Here is a 15,312-nt window from a genome sequence, read left to right as displayed (position 1 = left end):
CAAAGCCACACCCGCCCAACTCCAGTTAGAAGTTCAGAACGATAATTACGGTATACCTAAAAAATTATGAAATGCAATAATGAGGATTTGTATAATTTCTGTTTTAACAAAGTTCCACTACCAACACCTGCTATGTGGATCTGATTGAATAGAGCCCTTAGTACTGACCCCAAATGGGATTTACAACTCACAATCTCTGGATTTGGGGTATGCTGAACTTCCTGCTGCACCACAAGTCTGTGGCGCTCCTCTACACATCTTAGCAAAAGAGTGCACTCTGAATGCTATTTTAGTTATCAGTTAATCTGACTATTCTCTCATCATTGATTTAATTTGAGGGTTTTCTGTATAGTTGTCTAATGTTGGTGGGCCATATTATTCTGTTTTAATGTTACTCCTGAATCACTATGATAAATACAGTGGGGAGAACAAGTATTTCATACACCGCCGATTTTGCAGGTTTTCCTACTTATAAAGCATGTAGAGGTCTGTAATCTTTATCATAGGTACACTTCAACTGTGAGAGACAGATTCTAAAACCAAAATCCAGAAAATCACTTTGTATGATTTTAACTAATTAATTTCTCCCCTATATAATAGTTTTTGAGTTTATTTTAAAAAATGCTGAGATTTACTTTATGTAAGTTTAAAATTAGGACATTTAAATGTAGTTATTGACTCAGACATGGGGACGTACTGTAGCAGGAAGAAAGGAATGCCGTGAACCACAAGGTTGTGCGTTCAAATTCCAGGTGTGTGGACATGTTGAATAATAATTACTGTATAAATAAACATACACAATGTAACTGTATGTCTAATATGTAAGTTAAAAGCACTGTTTGTGTGCATCCTAATGACTCGTTTTGCTTTGCAGAGCATCACCTGTGAAATCACATTCAAAAATACACGTGGAAATGTTAATCAAGTGAAAATCCACATGTAAAACTTTCTGTGAAATATCGTCATTGAAATTTTCCAAAAACACATGGTTTGACATGATTTCACATGTGAAATACCTTTTCCACCTGTGAAATCATAGGGTTTTCCCTCAAGCCAGGCTAGAACAAGGCCTGGTTACTCTGAAGATACAGGACTGTCAATTGGGCACCCTAATTCATCTTCCTCCCACATTTTGCACTTGTATTCCTTGGCATGTAGCCTGGCGGCTAGGGACATTGGGCCAGTAACAGAAAAGGTTGCTAGATTGAATCCCTGAGCTGACAAGGTAAAAATCTGTTGTTCTGCTCCTGAGCAAGGCAGATAACTAACTATTCCCCAGGCGCTGTGGATGTCGATTAAAGCAGACCTCTCTGATTCAGAGGGGTTGGGTTAAATGTGGAAGACACATTTCAGTTGAATGCAGTCAGTTGTACAACTGACTAGGTATCTATCCCCTTTTCCTCAGAAACAGAAAGGAGAGACAAGAGGCATGACCATCCCCCTTTAAACTTTATTAGTTCATCTCATTATTGTTAAGCAAAGCAAAACACCAAATTATGAAGGCATCATTTTCATTCATAATAGTACTGTACTCCAATTCATATGGTAATTTATTGTTTCATAGTACTGTACTTTACTGTTAATCATTGGATGTACTGTATAGCATGGAATCATGAATCATTTGTGAATGTATAATTGATAACAACATCGGAAAACAAAATTAAATGCTTTTTGCTCAATTTTCCGAAACCCAGAGAGTAACAGAGTGAATCAATAGAACAAAACATATCAGCCATCACGTTACAGTAGGTAAATACTCAAAATTACAAATCATCTGCAAGCGATACAGCCAAGTATGTGTTAGAAACAGATAATGAAGAAGACGTTTGACAATGTGAAATAAGGCAAACTCATTTGATACAATTATTGACAAACTTGTTAAAAGACGATAAGTAGAGAAAAGAGAGAGAGAGGACTATTAAAATGGCTGACTGTTTTAGGATTCCATCCCAAATGGCACCCTATTCCCTATATAATGCACTACTTTTGACCGGAGCCCATAGAGTTAACTATTTAAGGAATACGGTGCCATTCAGGACACTACCCATGTTTATGAAGTTCTAAGCGATTCTGGCATGCATTGGAACGAAACGACAGAGGAAGGAACCATAATCAATCTGTTGAAAGATTAAAAGACACCAGACATCCTGTAGTTCAAAGTGCTTGTTGGTGCTGATAAGGAGCTCTTTAATGAGCTTGTCTATGTCTCAAGTGGCACCCCCTTCCCTATACAGTGCACTACTTTTGACCAGGGCTCATATGGCTCTAGTGAAAAGTACTGCACTTTATAGGGAAGGGGGTGTCATTTTGGATACAAACTTTGTCTGCAGCTACAGATGCTGCTCTCTGAACATCAGACATTGTCAGAGCTTGTGTGTGTGTATGTGTCTCTATCTCTCTCTCTCTCTCTCTGTGTGTGTGTATGTTAACATCAGACATGATCAAGCATTATCTCACTGATGAAAGCAAAGCTGTTAGGGCTGAGTGATGGAGATAAAATTCTTTTGAAGTGTGTGTGTGTCTGCCTCTGTGTGTGTGAGTGCGTGTGTCAAGGTATTAGTAGCTGACATCAAGACTAGGGTTGCAAAGCTACCTGTAATTTACCAAAGTTATCAGAATCTTCAGTAATTTGGGTAATTAACAGAAAATGTATGGCAATTTATCTTAACTTTGGTACTTTATACTTGAATAACTTTAATATATATATATGTATATATAAATAAAAGTATATATAAATTGATATATAGTATTTATTGTTATATCTGTGTCCATATTGTCCATGCGTTTCTAGTAGATAGACCATATGGTTCAAGACAAAAAAGCCTGATTAATGAAAAAAGCATCTGATGAACAATGGCATTATTTTCAATTAACTCTGCAACTCTTCCAACCATTCACTTTTCATTCACAACTGTCACCAGTTTAACGCAAAAACATTGACACCATATATATATTGACAAAGTAAAAAGGATTACACTGTGTCAATTTATTTACTTATTTTTAAACCAATGGTATTCATCTTTGTGGTTTATATTTAGGATAATGTTTTACAGCTTTGTCATATTTTTTTAATCACCTTATTTAGTTATGTCAAATATTTTACATGTGATAAGACCAGATGTAATTAGACATCGGTAATAATCTAAAGTAGGGCCACTAGAAAGGTTCACTAGAAAGGGGCACTAGAAGTCGTGTGATAGATTACATAAAATCCTTGAAAGATACCAACATCCTAGTAGTTTACTGGTAAACGTAGAAAGTTTCCAGTAATATACACTACCTTTGCAACCCTAATCATGACTAGCTATCGGTGCTGAAACAGCAAGAAATGTGTGACAAGAAGATATGGCAGACACTCTGAACTTGGTATAATGCTGTGATGTACTCCTGTGTGTGAGTCCATGATGTTGCAATGTGCCTCCTCTATGTCAAAGATATTTTCAAAGACCATGTCAGTCATACACACAGCAATCAACAGAAGCATAGTAAACGCTAGAAGATGTCATGTTCCGTCTTGTTTTCCACTGCTGAATGTCAGACTGTCAAAGCTAGTGATAGACAGACAGACAGACAAGGTGCTGTGTCGGTTCTATGGTGCTTGTTAGAAACAGAGGATGGTGGTGGTATACGGAACCCACAACCTGTAATGTTAACGTCTGCAAACTGGAGCTGGTGCAGCTATTTGGGGTTGGTGAATGTGGCGTTCTGATATTTTTACAGTCCCATGCTCGCAGAATGTTCTAGACTCTAGATGGAATTTAAGGTTAGATGGAACGCTCCCACAATGTTCTAGATGGAATTTAAGGTTAGATGGAATGCTCCCACAATGTTCTAGATGGAATTTAAGGTTAGATGGAACGCTCCCACAATGTTCTAGATGGAATTTAAGGTTAGATGGAACGCTCCCACAATGTTATAGATGGAATTTAAGGTTAGATGGAACGCTCCCACAATGTTCTAGATGGAATTTAAGGTTAGTTGGAACGCTCCCACAATGTTCTAGATGGAATTTAAGGTTAGATGGAACGCTCCCACAATGTTCTACATGGAATGGAACAGAGATATTATATTTAGGATATTATTAATATTCTCAATATATGCCTCTATAATGGAAGGTTAGGCTCTTTTCCAACAGAAGGTTTATTCCTCTGGCACTATATGGCTAATATGGGCATGGCTGGTAGTAGTAGTAGTAGTAGTACTGTAGTAGTAGTGGTAGAAGTAGTAGGAATAGGAGTTGTAGTAGTAGTAGGAGTAGGAATAGGAGGAGGAGGAGTAGGAATAGAAGTAGGAGTAGCAGTAGTAGGAATAGGAGTAGTAGTAGGAATAGGAGTAGTAGAAGGAGTAGGAATATGAGTAGTAGTAGTAGGAATAGGAATAGGAGGAGGAGTAGTGGTAGTAGTAGGAATAGGAGTAGGAGTAGGAATAGGAGGAAGAGTAGGAATAGGAGGAGGAGTAGTAGTAGTAGGAGTAGTAGTAGCAGGAATACGAGTAGTAGTAGTAGTAGCAGGAGCCGGAATAGGAGTAGTAGCAGGAGTAGGAGGAGTAGTAGTAGGAGCAGGAATAGGAGTAGTAGCAGGAGTAGTAGCAGGAGCAGGAGTAGTAGTAGTAGTAGGAGTAGTAGCAGGAGTAGTAGCAGGCGCAGGAATATGAGTAGTAGCAGGAGTAGGAGTAGTAGCAGGAATAGGAGTAGTAGTAGGAGTAGGAGTAGTAGTAGGAGTAGGAGGAGCAGGAATAGGAGTAGTGGCAGGAGTAGGAGTAGTGGCAGGAGTAGGAGTAGTAGCAGGATTAGGAGTAGTAGTAGCAAGAATAGGACTAGTAGCAGGAGTAGGAGTAGTAGCAGGAGCAGGAATATGAGTAGTAGGAGTAGTAGTAGCAGGAGCAGGATTAGGAGTTGTAGTAGTAGTAGTAGCAGGAGCAGGAATAGGAGTAGTAGCAGGAGTAGTAGTAGGAGTAGTAGTAACAGGAGTAGTAGTAGGAGTTGTAGTTGTAGTAGCAGGAGTAGTAGTAGGGGTTGTAGTTATAGTAGCAGGAATAGGAGTAGTAGCAGGAGTAGGAGTAGTAGCATGAGTAGTAGTAGTAGTAGCAGGAGCAGGAATATGAGTAGTAGTAGGAGCAGGAGCAGGAATAGGAGTAGTAGCAGGAGTAGTAGCAGGAGCAGGAATAGGAGTAGTAGCAGGAGTAGGAGTAGTAGCAGGCGCAGGAATAGGAGTAGTAGCAGGAGTAGTAGCAGGAGCAGGAATAGGAGTAGTAGCAGGAGTAGGAGTAGTAGCAGGAGCTGGAATATGAGTTGTAGTAGTAGTAGCAGGAGCAGCAGTAGGAGTAGTAGTAGTAGTAGTTAGATCTAACAGATTGCCAGGTATCGCATCCGTTTGATATGTTACAGTCCTCTATCACGTTTCTTTTTTTACATCCATATTCAAATTTGATCGATGAATCATTTAATGAATGACAGATTCTGAGATAAAGATTGATTGATGATGGATTTCATTAATAACAGATGACATCATTTCATTATAATAAAGATTCAAAAAGTAATTAAAAAGTCATGTAAAATGTTGGAATGAGTTATGTCATGGTGAATGACTCGTTCTTGTGCCTCCGGTCCCTCAGTTTAAGAGGGCATACGGGCACAGGTACTGATGTGGTGGCCCTTTCTTTCTTCACAGTTGGCTGGTTGATTGTCCCTCCTCCTGCTGTTCATTCCTTCTTATCTACAGGATCTGGATGGACAGAAGAAAACAGGAAGAAAATAGTAATAAGAAGAAGTTGATGACACGAAGGTGGAAAAGTAGACCAACCTTTCCAGAAACACAACAGGGATTGAACCAATCACAGGCAACACAATAGACCTTATTCACGTGGAGGACCATGATTGGTGGAGATCCAGGAAGTTGAAGTTCTCCTCATCTACCCCATGATGTTGGGCCAAACTACCCCTCTATTGTGAGTTCCCGAGCACACTATTTATATGGGCCCTGGTGAAAAGTAGTGCACTATATAGGGCAGGGGTATTCAACTCTTACCCTACACAGTCCGGACTGCTGCTGGTTTTCTGTTCTACCTGATAATAAATTGCACAAACATGGTATCCCAGGTGTAAATGAGTCCCTGATTAGAGGTGAACAATGAAGAGAGAAAAAAGGTCTAGATTTGAATTTGAGGGATATATGGAAAAGGGTGCCATTTGGGATGAACAGTATCTTGCATAGTGAGACAATAACTTCTTGTGTGTTTTTGAGATGGGCATTATCTATGGGATTTGGAGGGGAGATAGGAGAGGGTGAGGTAAGGCTGCAGGAGAGAGTGAGGTAAGGCTGCAGGAGAGGGTGAGGTAAGGCTGCAGGAGAGAGTGAGGTAAGGCTGCAGGAGAGAGTGATATCTATGCTTATTTATTTTATCTTGTGTCCTTTACCATTTGTACATGGTTAAAACACTGTATATATATATATATTGGTTAACACATGATTCCCATGCCAATAAAGCCCTTGAATTGAAAATTGAATTGAGTGAGGTAAAGCTGCAGGAGAGGGTGAGGTAAGGCTGCAGGAGAGGGTGAGGTAAGGCTGCAGGAAAGGGTGAGATAAGGCTGCAGGAGAGGGTGAGGTAAGGCTGCAGGAGAGGGTGAGGTAAGGCTGCAGAGTGAGATCATATTGTTATCATGCAAACAGACAGACAGACAGACAGACAGACAGCAAGACAGACAGCAAGACAGACAGCAAGACAGACAGCAAGACATGCCCATGTGCTCTGTTGGCTGATATTTTTTGTGTTTAAATAGGACCTCCCACCCACCTACCGTCAACCAATTATGTCAATGCGGAACTATACGGAGCCATCCGCATTGTTATAACATTTGGGAGGCGCACGCAATTGCGTCACACCCTCCATATGAAACTTCCGACTGCATAACTTGGCTTTAAGGGTGTCATTTTACATGAGAGCACACCTGATTAAACTTTTCAATTATCGCAATAATAACACCTATGAAATTTTAAATATATAAATTGGCTGACTAGAATAAAAAAACTATAAGGTTCTTCAAAACAATCTATAAAGTACCTTTGAGATTCTCCAAAAAGGTTCTATAAAGAACCATAAAAAAGGGTTCTATATAGCCCCAAAAAGGGTTTTAACCATAGCGGAACCTTTTTTTGGTGCTGTATAGAACCTTTTATTAATGGTTCTTTATAGAAACTTAGGACATTTTTCTTTATAGCACCATAAAGGTTCCATATAGAATTCAAAAAACGATTCCATACAGCACCCAAAAGTGATCTGCTATAGTTACAAGTCCCCCCAAAATGATTTGGCACTATATCGATTTATTTTGCTGTGCGCTGGGGTTGTGTCCCAAAAGGCACCTTATTCCATACATAGGGCATTACTAATGACCAGGGCCCATACACCGGAGGTCACATACACCGGATGGCTGCAATGAAATGTGTTGTTTTACAGGTCCAGCCATAGTAGGACAGCGCCCCTGGAGAAAATTAGGGTTAAGGGTTTTCACCTTGTCGGCTCGGGTATTCGAACCAGCAATCTTCGGTTACTGGCTTAATGTCAAATGACATGCAGAAACGTTACATTTGGCCCTCAATGGAGACCTGGATATGGCAACATGGCAGCAGTATTGTATCTTATCAAATATGATTTATCAGTTCTGTGTCCCAAATGGCATTATATTCCCTACACAGTCCACTAAATAGGGAATAAGGTACCATTTTGTACACAGTCATGATTTATCAGCATTATTATGGCCCCAGCAGTTAATGTCGCTTCCGAGTTAGGTTAATATACAATCCAAATGTGATTTATTAAAGTGTGTGATAGTTGAGTGTGTAGGTAATTCATCACAGTCAATCTCCTAAGGCTCGCTTTCACATACAGTATTTACCAAAATATCAGGTTCACTACTGGGGGAGGGGAAGAGGAGAGAATGGGAGAGGAGAGAAGAGAGGAGATTAGATTATTTAGAAATGCACAGTTGGCCTGAGTAAACAGGTAGAAGGAGAGAAAGAGAGTGGAGAGAAGAGAGCAAGATGGAGAAAGATGAAGAATGAACATGTCTTTGGAGAGAGGAAAAAAGAGAGAGTGAAGGAGACATGGAGCAAGGAAGCGAGGGAGGAAAGGAGGGAGAGAGTGGTGAAGGATGAAGCCAAATATCAGAGTAGGCCAAGCAGCTCACTCTGAAGAGAGCTGAGAACAGGGAGCGAGGGATAGACAGAAAGAGGTAAAGGGATAGACAGGAAGAGGTAGAGGGATAGACAGAAAGAGGTAGAGGGATAGACAGAAAGAGGTAGAGGGATAGACAGAAAGAGGTAGAGGATAGACAGAAAGAGGTAGAGGGATAGACAGAAAGAGGTAGAGGGATAGACAGTAAGAGGTAGAGGGATAGACAGAAAGAGGTAGAGGGATAGACAGAAAGAGGTAGAGGGATAGACAGAAAGAGGTAGAGGATAGACAGAAAGAGGTAGAGGGATAGACAGAAAGAGGTAGAGGGATAGACAGTAAGAGGTAGAGGGATAGACAGAAAGAGGTAGAGGGATAGACAGAAAGAGGTAGAGGGATAGACAGTAAGAGGTAGAGGGATAGACAGGAAGAGGTAGAGGGATAGACAGAAAGAGGTAGAGGGATAGACAGAAAGAGGTAGAGGGATAGACAGAAAGAGGTAGAGGATAGACAGAAAGAGGTAGAGGGATAGACAGAAAGAGGTAGAGGGATAGACAGTAAGAGGTAGAGGGATAGACAGAAAGAGGTAGAGGGATAGACAGAAAGAGGTAGAGGATAGACAGAAAGAGGTAGAGGGATAGACAGAAAGAGGTAGAGGGATAGACAGTAAGAGGTAGAGGGATAGACAGAAAGAGGTAGAGGGATAGACAGAAAGAGGTAGAGGGATAGACAGAAAGAGGTAGAGGGATAGACAATGCGGTAGAGGGATAGACAGAAAGATGTAGAGGGATAGACCGAAAGAGGTAGAGGGATAGGCAGAAAGAGGGAGAGGGAAGACAGAAAGAGATAGAGGGATAGACAGAAAGAGGTAGAGGGATAGACAGAAAGAGGTAGAGGGATAGACAGAAAGAGGTAGAGGGATAGGAAGAAAAAGGTAGAGGGATAGACAGAAAGAGGTAGAGGGATAGACAGAAAGAGGTAGAGGGATAGACAGAAAGAGATAGAGGGATAGACAGAAAGAGGTAGAGGGATAGACATAATGCGGTAGAGGGATAGACAGAAAGATGTAGAGGGATAGACAGAAAGAAGTAGAGGGATAGACAGAAAGAGGTAGAGGGATAGACAGAAAGAGGTAGAGGGATAGACAGAAAGATGTAGAGGGATAGACAGAAAGAGGTAGAGGGATAGACATAATGCAGTAGAGGGATAGACAGAAAGAGGTAGAGGGATAGACATAATGCGGTAGAGGGATAGACAGAAATATTTAGAGGGATAGACAGAAAGAGGTAGAGGGATAGACAGAAAGAGGTAGAGGGATAGACATAATGCGGTAGAGGGATAGACAGAAAGATGTACAGGGATAGACAGAAAGAGGTAGAGGGATAGACATAATGCGGTAGAGGGATAGACAGAAAGATGTAGAGGGATAGACAGAAAGAGGTAGAGGGATAGACAGAAAGAGGTAGAGGGATAGACATAATGCGGTAGAGGGATAGACAGAAAGATGTAGAGGGATAGACAGAAAGAGGTAGAGGGATAGACAGAAAGAGGTAGAGGGATAAACATAATGCGGTAGAGGGATAGACAGAAAGATGTAGAGGGATAGACAGAAAGAGGTAGAGTGATAGACATAATGCGGTAGAGGGATAGACATATGCGGTAGAGGGATAGACAGAAAGATGTAGAGGGATAGACAGAAAGAGGTAGAGGGATAGACAATGCGGTAGAGGGATAGACAGAAAGATGTAGAGGGATAGACAGAAAGAGGTAGAGGGACAGACAGAAAGATGTAGAGGGATAGACAGAAAGAGGTAGAGGGATAGACATAATGCGGTAGAGGGATAGACAGAAAGAGGTAGAGGGATAGACAGAAAGAGGTAGAGGGATAGACAAAAAGAGGTAGAGGGATAGACAGAAAGAGGTGGAGGGATAGACAGAAAGAGGTAGAGGGATAGACATAATGCAGTAGAGGGATAGACAGAAAGAGGTAGAGGGATAGACAGAAAGAGGTAGATGGATAGACAGAAAGAGGTAGATAGACATAATGTGGTAGAGGGATAGACAGAAAGAGGTAGAGGGATAGACAGAAAGAGGTAGTGGGATAGACAGAAAGAGGTAGAGGGATAGACAGAAAGAGGTAGAGGGATAGACAGAAAGAGGTAGAGGGATAGACAGAAAGAGGTAGAGGGATAGACAGAAAGAGGTAGAGGGATAGACATAATGCGGTAGAGGGATAGACAGAAAGAAGTAGAGGGATAGACAGAAAGAAGTAGAGGGATAGACAGAAAGAGGTAGAGGGATAGACAGAAAGAGGTAGAGGGATAGACAGAAAGAGGTAGAGGGATAGACAGAAAGAGGTAGGGGGATAGACAGAAAGAGGGATAGACATAATGCGGTAGAGGGATAGACAGAAAGAGGTAGAGGGATAGACAGAAAGAGGTAGAGGGATAGACAGAAAGAGGTAGAGGGATAGACAGAAAGAGGTAGAGGGATAGACAGAAAGAGGTAGAGGGATAGACAGAAAGAGGTAGAGGGATAGACAGAAAGAGGTAGAGGGACAGACAGAAAGAGGTAGAGGGACAGACAGAAAGAGGTAGAGGGATAGACAGAAAGAGGTAGAGGTATAGACAGAAAGATGTAGAGGGATAGACAGAAAGAAGTAGAGGGATAGACAGAAAGAGGTAGAGGGATAGACAGAAAGAGGTAGAGGGATAGACAGACAGAGGGAGAGAGGAAGTGAGTGAAGGAGGGTGAAGCTAAATACTGACAGATGCCAGGCATCCCTACTCAATGCTGAGGGTACTCAGACTGATGTGAATTTTTATTCAACAGCTGTGGTCGCTAATAAGAATCCACAAGCAGATCAATGATGATGACCAGGGAGAGAGTGTGTGTCTGTGTGTGTGTGTGTGTATGTGTTTGTTGAGAGTGTGTGTGCTGAATGAGTGTGTGTGCGTGTGTGCGTTTGTGTGTGAGAGCCTCCGATGCCAACTTACCTTTGGACGGAGAGCTGTCGGTTTCAGTTGGGTCAGATCCTTCCAAGCTCTCGACTTCAGCATTTATTTCTAATAGACAGCCAGGAAAGGAGGACAGATGAGGTGAAGAGTGAGAGAGAGGGAGAAATAGAGAGAGAGTGAGACACAGAGAAAGAGCGAGAGAGTGAGAGAGGAGGACAAGAGATTATAATCACAGCTTTCTATCTCTGCGATTCTATGGGCAGTGTAGGATATTGAAGGATACTTAAAGACAATCACTCATCATCACTCAGACCCTTCAACATGTCTTATACCAAATGACTGAGCAGACACATGGGGAAGTTTGATCATGGTCATACACCCACAAATAGGCCTATATATTTCTGTAAATGTAGGATACTAACATATACTTGTAGGCGACTCTCAGAGCCTCTGCATCAGACTGTAGTCAGACACTATTTGACTCTTCACATGGTATTTTAACCACTGAGTGAGGAGATACTTGGGGAAGTTTGTTCATACACCCACAACCGATGCACTATTATGAACTAACATAATAGTTCATTATCTTTCCTCTTCCCCTGTGTAACCTATTTCCTCTTCCCCTGCGTAACCTATTTCCTCTTCCCCTGTGTAACCTATTTCCTCTTCCCCTGCGTAACCTATTTCCTCTTCCCCTGTGTAACCTATTTCCTCTTCCCCTGTGTAACCTATTTCCTCTTCCCATGTGTAACCTATTTCCTCTTCCCCTTTGTAAGCTCTTTCCTCTTCCCCTGTGTAAGTTCTTTCCTCTTCCCCTGTGTAACCTATTTCCTCTTCCCCTGTGTAACCTATTTCCTCTTCCCCTGCGTAACCTATTTCCTCTTCCCCTGCGTAACCTATTTCCTCTTCCCCTGTGTAACCATTTTCCTCTTTCCCTGTATAACCTATATCCTCTTCCTGTGTATAAGCTCTTTCCTCTTCCCCTGTGTAACCATTTTCCTCTTTCCCTGTATAACCTATATCCTCTTCCTGTGTATAAGCTCTTTCCTCTTCCCCTGTGTAACCTATTTCCTCTTCCACTGTGTAACCAATTTCCTCTTCCCCTGTGTAACCTATATCCTCTTCCTATGTATAAGCTCTTTCCTCTTCCCCTGTGTAACCTATTTCCTCTTCCACTGTGTAACCAATTTCCTCTTCCCCTGTGTAACCTATTTCCTCTTCCTATGTATAAGCTCTTTCCTCTTCCCCTGTGTAACCTATTTCCTCTTCCAATGTGTAAGATCTTTCCTCTTCCCCTGCATAACATATTTCCTCTTCCAATGTGTAAGCTCTTTCCTCTTCCCCTGTGTAACCTATTTCCTCTTCCCCTGTGTAACCTATTTCCTCTTCCAATGTGTAACCAATTTCCTCTTCCCCTGTGTAACCTATTTCCTCTTCCTATGTATAAGCTCTTTTCTCTTCCCCTGTGTAACCTATTTCCTCTTCCAATGTGTAACCAATTTCCTCTTCCCCTGTGTAACCTATTTCCTCTTCCTATGTATAAGCTCTTTCCTCTTCCCCTGCATAACCTATTTCCTCTTCCAATGTGTACGCTCTTTCCTCTTCCCCTATGTAACCTATTTCCTCTTCCCCTGTGTAACCTATTTCCTCTTCCCCCCGTGTAACCTATTTCCTCTTCCTCCGTGTAACCTATTTCCTCTTCCCCTGTGTAACCTATTTCCTCTTCCCCTGTGTAATCTATTTCCTCTTCCCCTGTGTAACCTATTTCCTCGTCCCCTGTGTAACCTATTTCCTCTTCCCCTGTGTAAGCTCTTTCCCCTTCCCCTGCGTAACCTATTTCCTCTTCCCCTGCGTAACCTATTTCATCTTCCCCTGTGTAACCTATTCCCTCTTCCCCTGTGTAACCTATTTCCTCTTCCAATGTGTAAGCTCTTTCCTCTTCCCCTGCATAACCTATTTCCTCTTCCCCTGCATAACCTATTTCCTCTTCCCCTGTGTAACCTATTTCCTCTTCCAATGTGTAAGCTCTTTCCTCTTCCCCTGCATAACCTATTTCCTCTTCCCCTACATAACCTATTTCCTCTTCCCCTGTGTAACCTATTTCCTCTTCCCGTGCATAACCTATTTCCTCTTCCGCTGCATAACCTATTTCCTCTTCCCCTGTGTAACCTATTTCCTCTTCCCCTGTGTAACCTATTTCCTCTTCCCCTGTGTAACCTATTTCCTCTTCCCCTGTGTAACCTATATCCTCTTCCCCTGTGTAACCTATTTCCTCTTCCCCTGTGTAACCTATTTCCTCTTCCAATGTGTAAGCTCTTTCCTCTTCCCCTGCATAACCTATTTCCTCTTCCCCTGCATAACCTATTTCCTTCTTCCCCTGTGTAACCTATTTCCTCTTCCCCTGTGTAACCTATTTCCTCTTCCCCTGTGTAACCTATTTCCTCTTCCCCTGTGTAACCTATTTCCGACTTCCCCTGTGTAAGCTCTTTCCTCTTCCCCTGCGTAACCTATTTCCTCTTCCCCTGCGTAACCTATTTCATCTTCCCCTGTGTAACCTATTCCCTCTTCCCCTGTGTAACCTATTTCCTCTTCCCCTGTGTAACCTATTTCCTCTTCCCCTGTGTAACCTATTTCCTCTTCCCCTGTGTAAGCTCTTTCCTCTTCCCCTGCGTAACCTATTTCCTCTTCCCCTGCATAACCTATTACATCTTCCCCTGTGTAACCTATTCCCTCTTCCCCTGTGTAACCTATTTCCTCTTCCCCTGTCTAACCTATTTCCTCTTCCCCTGTGTAACCTATTTCCTCTTCCCCTGTGTAACCCATTTCCTCTTCCCCTGTGTAACCTATTTCCTCTTCCCCTGTGTAACCTATTTCCTCTTCCCCTGTGTAACCCATTTCCTCTTCCACTGTGTAACCTATTTCCTCTTCCCCTGTGTAACCTATTTCCACTTTCCCTATGTAACATCTTACTTCTTCCTATGTGTAATCCTTTCCTCTTCCCCTGTGTAACCTCTTGTCAGAGATGTAAAGTGAAATGAATACATAATTAAATTACATTAAATGTACATGAAATCAAATACTCACGTTCACTAGCGCTGGTGTCTGTCTCCATCTCTTTCTCTATCTCCTTCTCCTTCTCCTTCTCTTTCTCCGTATCCTTTTCTTTCTCTGTATCCTTCCCTTCAGGTTCAGCATTAGAAAGAATTGAACACACAAACACAAAGACAGTTAAACAATCATCCAAATTGAGTTTTCTTTAAATTACTTGGTTGCTTTGGACATAATTTGCTTACAATGGATAAAATTCCATTTGAATGTAGATGATGAATGCAACAAGTGTATACACACTGTTCCGTGTAGCTCCTTGTTTGTAACAACTCTGTGCTTACAGTCTCAAATGGCACCCAATTCCCTATATAGTGCATTACTTTTGGCTCTGGTCAATATAGGGAACCCAATATAAGGACCTCCGATCCCTCCTGTCCAGTATTTCTATTATATCTGGAGTATTTCTCCTCTCTTATTAACTGGTGTCCTATGTGCATTTAAGTATTCTCTCTCTCCCTCTCTCCCTGCCTCCCTCTCTCTCTCCCTCTCTCCCTGCCTCCCTCTCTCTCTCCCTCTCTCCCTGCCTCCCTCTCTTTCTCCCTCTCTCCCTGCCTCCCTCTCTCTCCCCCTCTCTCCCTGCCTCCCTCTCTTTCTCCCTCTCTCCCTGCCTCCCTCTCTCTCTCCCTCTCTCCCTGCCTCCCTCTCTCTCTCCCTCTCTCCCTGCCTCCCTCTCTCTCTCCCTCTCTCCCTGCCTCCCTCTCTCTCTCCCTCTCTCCCTGCCTCCCTCTCTCTCTCTCTCTGAGGAACTGAGCCCTAGGACCATGCCTCAGGACTACCTGGCCTGTTGCAACCTCTACAGCCACTGTGATTATTATTATCTGATCCTGCTGGTCATCTATGAACATTTGAACATCTTGGATATGTTCTGTTATAATCTCCACCCGGCACAGCCAGAAGAGGACTGGCCACCCCTCAGATTCTGGTTCCGCTCTAGTTTTCTTCCTAGGTTCCTGCCTTTCTAGGGAGTTTTTCCTAGCCACCGTGTTTCTACATCTGCATTGCTTGCTGTTTGGGGTTTTAGGCTGGGTTTCTGTATAGCACTTTGTGACAACTGTTGATGTAAAATGTCTTTATA

General features: G+C 42.3%; 2 protein-coding genes across 4 annotated transcripts in view; both read right to left on the bottom strand.

Moving 5' to 3' along the window:
* Positions 1-1,430: 1,430 nt before the first annotated feature.
* Positions 1,431-5,507, bottom strand: LOC135511367 (mucin-2-like). Its single transcript, XM_064932903.1, has 2 exons — positions 5,499-5,507; positions 1,431-5,390 (listed from the first exon to the last, which is right to left on the bottom strand). Exons 1-2 carry the CDS (start codon positions 5,505-5,507, stop codon positions 4,155-4,157), a joined length of 1,245 nt encoding a protein of 414 aa, XP_064788975.1. The 3' UTR covers positions 1,431-4,154.
* macrod2 (mono-ADP ribosylhydrolase 2) overlaps positions 5,292-15,312 on the bottom strand; it is a 1,245,161-nt gene continuing 1,235,140 nt past the window's right edge. For all 3 annotated transcript variants that reach the window (XM_064933636.1, XM_064933637.1, XM_064933635.1), the window contains 3 exons: positions 14,214-14,309; positions 11,169-11,237; positions 5,292-5,723 (listed from right to left, as the gene is read on the bottom strand). In XM_064933636.1, the coding sequence (XP_064789708.1) occupies positions 5,701-5,723; positions 11,169-11,237; positions 14,214-14,309 (188 nt within the window). In that variant the 3' untranslated portion in view covers positions 5,292-5,700. The remainder of the gene's footprint in view (positions 5,724-11,168; positions 11,238-14,213; positions 14,310-15,312) is intronic.

The sequence above is a fragment of the Oncorhynchus masou genome, chromosome 24 (assembly GCF_036934945.1).
Source record: "Oncorhynchus masou masou isolate Uvic2021 chromosome 24, UVic_Omas_1.1, whole genome shotgun sequence".
Lineage (NCBI taxonomy): Eukaryota > Metazoa > Chordata > Actinopteri > Salmoniformes > Salmonidae > Oncorhynchus > Oncorhynchus masou.
This window is presented reverse-complemented; position numbering and strand designations above follow the sequence as displayed.